Raw genomic sequence first — 6,837 nt, forward strand, 5'->3', positions numbered from 1 at the left:
CGTGTGGACGAAAGGTGCAAACGCAATTGGTAGGTGAGCGTGCAACGTAAAGTTAGGTGAGCACGCAACGTAAAGTTACGTGAGCGTGCAACGTAAAGTTTGAATTGAGTGTGAATTGAAGCGGGTGCTCTCCAATCATTAAAAGTAACAAAGTCCTTGAACACATTTATACAGTTACCATTACGTTTATCAATCATATATCACAGATTTAGAATTTTTTGTAGTACTAAGCAACTACAGAGCGAAAGTCTGGGTCAAGCGCCGAGGCGACGGCAAGAACAAAGGAAACCTCGAAGCGTTAAAGCTAGCTTTGTAAGGGAATATAACGAAGAAATTATGACACGAAAATGTTTTCTTTGTTGATATACTTTGTTCGCAGTGCAATTTATTTGTTGCCGGATTGTAAGAAGTAGACACAATTTCGGGCTCCCACATTTTGTGGGAGCAACGTAAATAACAGTAAAAAACTTGTTAATGTACAACATTAACGAGTTTTTTAATGTTATTCAAATGCAAACATGGAAATAACGAGTAGGAAAAAAAAATCATTCATTCTTACCTTATACTAATCGTGGTGCAGGCCAGTGCAGTGCATGACCTGATGCCTTCTCCGGTCAATTCCGCTGAGAGTAAATCAAATGTCCCGCTCTACTGTAGAAGACAATGAATACCTGGGGGGATGTACCAATGTGAGAGGGGTGCTGCGGAATAGTCCAAGTGATCGCTGCTTTAATTTCCCGGTCAACTATACATAAATTGCACGTAGACACGATTTTTTAAAGCTGGTGAACTAGACCAAGTCATTGATAACAAATGAACAATAAATCTACTTTCTCTGGTACTTTATACCCGATCAGTTGCAATGCAATTTAATGCTCAACTACAAATCGATGGTTTTTGATGGTGACCAGAGCCGAATGATCGTCAACTATAAATAGACGTTTTCTCGATGTTGTTGTTGTCACCTGGTCGACTACAAATAGATCAAATATCAATGACAAAAATACAACGGTAAATCAACATTGTTACAACGTCCCTATAGTAAGACCGTCGGTTTACCACAGTATTTCAATGTTGTTACAACATTGGCATTTCAACCCCGACCATGTACGACGGTTCGGATGAAAAATCAACATAGATTCAATGTCGTCTTGCTATCTGGGTAATCACACCGTGACGCCTCTGCCTTTCTAAATGGAGGGACAGTAACTGCGTGTGTATATGTAAGCGTGTAAAACCTGTAGATGGTCAGATTAACAGTATTTTGTCTCTATCTGCCATTCTGCAATTCATCTCATGTTAACAATAACGTGACGTTGCGTGATGAACTCTGTATTCCTCGTCCACACGTAAATGCAAAAAAGGAGTTTTAAAAAAATCTTCCTTTTCGGTGATTCCAAACACCGTTTACGTGTGGACGAAACAGCTGCGTTTTCAAAAATACGCGTGTAGGTGCGGACGCAGCGTAAAAGAGTTAGTAGTTTATTTTCTTACTACCTGTAATTTATTGCAGATTACTTGTATTTGCTTATTTACTAAATGTTTGAAGTGTGAAATAAACCGCAATAGAACAAAATATGGCTGTGTTTGTGTGCAGGTACGCGTGTGCGTGTATGGGGGTGGGGTTCTTGTAAAACAAAGGGGGCCCAGCAAAAACAGTTTGGGAACAACTGACTTAGTGGGTGGAGAAGTGAAACATAGACTAGTGAACTAGTATTGTTTTGGGGGAAGATGACTGAATTATAGCAGGGGCGAACAGAATGCTGCAGGGGGGTCAGATGAGTGGAAACTAATAGATTATGAAATTTCTTGTTTCTGATGTGTGGGGGAAGTTTTTCCATGGCACACACCTGGTTACATGGCAAGAAACTCATTAGGGTTGTGCGGTGTGTGTGGGGCTGATGGATGAATGTTTTGGGGATTTATCTGGCTGATACATTTTCTTTTGTTACCAAGGTGAACCTGCCTATTAGTTTTTGTTTGATTTACCCGCCTAAGATGAAGAGCATGCTTCATGACTTAACTATGCCTTTTTTTCTTTTTCTTTTTTACTTTCACAGTGCACAAAGAGTTTTGTTTGATAATGTCTGTCATTTCAGCAGGCCTGCACAATTGGAACTGAAAATGCTACATCTCATTTTGTCAGAAACAATTGCGAACTGAGCTTCTCCACATTAACATGGGCTCTGGAGAAAGCCACGTATTTGGGACACAATCAGATAAAAAGTCCCTAAAAGGATTCACCGAGATAATCCAGTCTAAATTCTTCTTTTTCTTTCTTGAAATGACGTCATATTGCTGGCAGTAGAAACTCAATGTGACATGAGAGATTCCACTATCAGCAATAAAAATGGGGAACTGACTGGACTGACAAAAGCTTGACTGACCTGACACCAGTATGCAAGATTGCACCTACCTCCAACCAGATGTGACAAAAGGGTAGATGTACGTATGTATATATGTTTTTTTTTTTTTACGGGAGCGGAAAGGTGACAGCAGCATCCTAGTCTGCATGAGCTTTGGGCCTTGCCGACTTAACCTTTTCATTGCCACTTTCTGTGTCTATGAATTTACCAGCGGTGTGTTATTTATGACCTTGTATTGTTTACAATGCAAAGGTCACTGTGAGTAAGTGTGCATACAGATGCACTGTGCTAACATCTACATCACTTTTTCTAGAGCAGAGGGCTGTTCATGTGATTTAATCACTTGGTTTACAGCAGGACATACCACTCGCTAATGTGTGTGTTTTATTTTGGGGTTTTTTAACACAGGGTTACAGGCCTGGAGCGAAGCTACTCCAGGGGAGATGCCCTGAAATTTTTAAGAGAGAAGGTGCAACTTTATTGCGCATCTCTAATTGTGTTAAGTTGCCACATGACAAGGGTCATGTGGCAAAAGAGAGTTTTTCGGGGCTGGCTTTCATTTTTTAAATTATAGGTGGATTAGTATGGAAGGAGAGACTGAGGTACAGATGCAGACTGAGACCAGGAGAGAAGGCTTCAAGAGGACCAGTGAGAAACAGGGACCATTTCCAGCACGACAACCCAGAGAGGAGTTAAACCTAAACCTACACATGCGTTGGAATGGAAACTGAGGGATAAAGGGAGTGTGCAAAGCTCCAAGAGTGACAGCGCAGAGGGAGATCAGCAAAGGAATTATGACTCTGTAAACAGCACAGGGTTATAAGGGTTATAAGGTACAATCATCAAACTGAACTTTGTTTACTCTTTAAGTAAAACTCTCAAATTTTCTTCATGATATTTTGTAATCAAAAAAGTAAATAACATATTGATGAATTTATTCAAGTTTTTTAAAAAAATACAGATTTGCATCGTCTTTTTCATTCATGTTATTATTGAGATTCTTGTTACAGTATACAATGACTGCTTATGATTTTTGCAACATATTGCAGTTCAACCCTGCGTCTCCATTGTCCACGTCTGATTCTGGCTACAACCCTTCACCTTCTCCAGAGGACAGAGTTCATGTTGTGGTTTGTCTCTACTCTGGTAACACGACAGAAATTAACAGCTCAGTGTTACAGAAGATGAAAGCCATCAGAGAGACAGCCAGCGACTTGGGTAAGAGGGGACTGAGTGTGTAACAGACTTACAGTGCATTTAAAGAACATCTTGACTATTTATTCTAACACTTTACTTGTAATAGTAAACAAATGCATGTGCATGAAAAACATTGCTGACGTTCTGCATTAGACTTGGTTGTCTTAAAATGTCTGGTAACAAAAAATTTATTACTATACCTGGTTAAATATGGATACAGTCTCTGCTGAAAGACAGAGTGAAACACTATTGTTGTTGTTGTGCAAATTGTATGTATAGTAAAAATTCCTCAGAATTTTGGGGGAAAATTAATCAGAAAACATCTCATGTTGCAGGTATTCCCCAGTTAGCTGTTCTTACCAAATTTGATGAGGCCTGTCCTGAAACTGAAAAGGACCTGAAGAATACGTACAAAAGCAAGCTCATGAAGAGAAAGGTGAATTTTAGCTGGAAAAATTCAACATTACAACGATACCTGTACTCAGATCTTACAGTAATTTATTTGTTTCTGTAAAAACTCAGATGGGAGATCTGAGCTCAAAACTGGGGATCCCGCTTAACTTCATCCTTCCTGTGAAGAACTACAGTGAAGAAACACAACTGAATGACGACATCGACACTTTGATCCTGAGCGCACTGAGAATGATGATTGACCTGGGAGAAGACTTCATTGACTCTAAATTATAAACTGCCTCATTCCTGACAGTTTCAGACATACACAGTGATCTAATACACTCGATGAATAATACATAATCCCAGTACAATAAGAGTCACTTTTTCCACACAGGTTGATGTTAATTACCAGATAAAATAAAAATAAGAGAAGATAAGATAAGATAAGATGACCTTTATTAGTCCCACAGGTGGGAAATTTGTTTTGTTACAGCAAAAGTGCAAAGTTATGTAGCAGAAATTAGAAAACACACAATAAAATAAAATACTATATACAATAGAATAAAATAGAATAGAATAATATATACAATAGCATAAAATAGAAATACAAATACTATATACAACTGAGTAGGAAAATACAAAAACACAACTTCGTCAGAAGAAGAATTGCACATATAGCAGTCTTATTGCACATGTGTGGATGTGTGTGTTTGATCAGCTGCAAAAGTCTTTGTTGTAGAGTCTGACAGCAGTGGGGAGGAAAGACCTGCGAAATCTCTCCGTCCCACACCGTGAGTGCCGCAGTCTCCCACTGAAGGAGCTGCTCAGTGCTGTCACAGTCTCCTGCATGAGGTGGGAGATGTTGTCCATCCGGGATGACAGCTTAGCCACCATTCTCCTGTCACTCACCACCTCCACTGGGTCCAGAGGAATCAGGAAGTTGTTACTGAAAGCTGATATGACTGAGTGTGATCAATTTGAAAAAAAAAACACGTTTCATCTCTCTCTTTTCCTTTCTTAATATTGACTAACATCACAGAAATATATCGAAGAACATTTATAATCAAATAAAATAAAGCTGTCATTGTCTTTGCAGATAAATTTCGCACATGTACTCCAGCCATGAGCTTGTGTAGCCATCACCCAACTCTGCATGTTAGAATGCAAATGTGCACTGAAGAATAAATAATTGTCTCATGTCGCATTAAACCTTGTATGGTATTTAAGTCTGTTGTATCCTTTTCAGTGTTTACCAAAATAAAAATTATACAATTAATAAATTGCATTGCATTAAAGTTTGTATTACAGTTATTGTTATAACCTCATATTAATCTTCTATTTACAGGTGTTAGTATAATCATATGATCTTTCATTGCAGGTGTAACCATGATCATCCTTATATATATTGCAGTGTGGTGCTTATTATGGAGTTGTGCACAAGTTAGTAAGGGTTAAAAGCTACAGTCAGCGGGATGTCTGGCTGATCTATTGAGTAAAGTGACTTAGAGCATAGAAGACCGCATACGATTACAAAACATTTATTCAATATTACATACCTGATTCAGATTATTACACACGAGCTGAGAGGTGAAATAGGGTGCATTTGAGGTTAGGATACAGACACACACACACACCCAGTTAGTGGGTTCATGTTTAGGTAAAAGTTCAAATATTCGAAAAATAGTTTGCAAAACCTTGTAACTGTACGATTATGTTTGCAGAAGGGACAGTTAGCTCCAGGAGATAAGTGAGAGTCAGTGCCTACCCTCGAGACGGAGAGAATGTTCCAAAAGTGTGTCAAAAGTTGTCAACATTTATTGTATTGTATCTGCTTGATGCATGATGGGGCGCCATAAACAATACCCTCATGCCATAAAAACAACTGCTTGTGTGTTATTGGGCAAGATCTTATGCTGTCTGCGTACAGTGTTCATCTCCCACGCGTGTGTTCATTAAAAATCGTCGTTTGACTCAACCCAGCCGGACCAGTGTTGTTATTTTGGTTTTCCTCTTGTATCTATCTCTAATACTTTTGAACCCGCAACAATGGTTTATTAAAATAATCAAATTACAGCATTTACATTTATTTTAAACTTCTTTTAATTAACTGCTTTAGCCCACTGAAAATGAAAATTTAAAAAAAATCTTGTTCATGACCTGTGTAGTATGTTAACACTATTAGAAGTAAAAATAACTCCAACTCCAATACCTCCAGTTTTGAAAACACAAAATTTGTTTTATAAAGCTCTGACTTGTATTATGAGTCTGTGGTCTGGGAAAGAGTCCTGTAGCTCTCTGTCTGCAAAATACAGTATATAATAACAAATGTTGGGCAATTAATTATATAGTTAAAAAAGTAACTGAGTTTTGCAAACAACAAAGTTTTTTGCAGCTATTTTTTTAAATGCTGCCAAGGCGTTTTTTTTAAATAAACATTTCAAACTATTTACAGCACAATCAGCTGTTCTGCATCAAATTTGATGTCACACAAATTATTTGTGCCACTCCAAAAAATAATTTCTGTCCACTATGAGATAAAGGAGAACAGCCTGATACCTGCAGGCCTGACAACAGGAGATGTATCACTGCTGTAACACCTGTAACATTCAGCAGTCGCCTCATTGTTCTGACACACACAACAAAACTATTGACTACACTACACACTAACTACACAAGATTTGCGCTAAATGTCTCAAATCTCTCAGATCTCAAAACACTCACTCCTAAAACTTCCCCCTTCCTAAACAACTAAATGCCTTGTTGCCATATCATTTCTTGATTGGTTGACATGGTACGTGACATGACATGGGGGGGGGGCGGTTAGCTCAAAGCCGGAGAGTGCTTTTGAGCATTTTCCTTATAAAGTGCCCTTTTTACCGTT

At 38.4% G+C, this 6,837-nt stretch overlaps 1 protein-coding gene across 1 annotated transcript; it reads left to right on the forward strand.

The window, feature by feature from the left end:
- Positions 1-3,382: 3,382 nt before the first annotated feature.
- On the forward strand, positions 3,383-4,406 carry LOC100712214 (interferon-induced protein 44-like). Its single transcript, XM_025905239.1, has 3 exons — positions 3,383-3,584; positions 3,899-3,999; positions 4,086-4,406. The coding sequence occupies exons 1-3, from the start codon at positions 3,383-3,385 to the stop codon at positions 4,248-4,250; spliced, it is 468 nt and encodes a 155-aa protein (XP_025761024.1). The 3' UTR covers positions 4,251-4,406.
- The last annotated feature ends 2,431 nt before the right edge of the window (positions 4,407-6,837 follow it).

The sequence above is a fragment of the Oreochromis niloticus genome, linkage group LG3 (genome assembly GCF_001858045.2).
Source record: "Oreochromis niloticus isolate F11D_XX linkage group LG3, O_niloticus_UMD_NMBU, whole genome shotgun sequence".
Lineage (NCBI taxonomy): Eukaryota > Metazoa > Chordata > Actinopteri > Cichliformes > Cichlidae > Oreochromis > Oreochromis niloticus.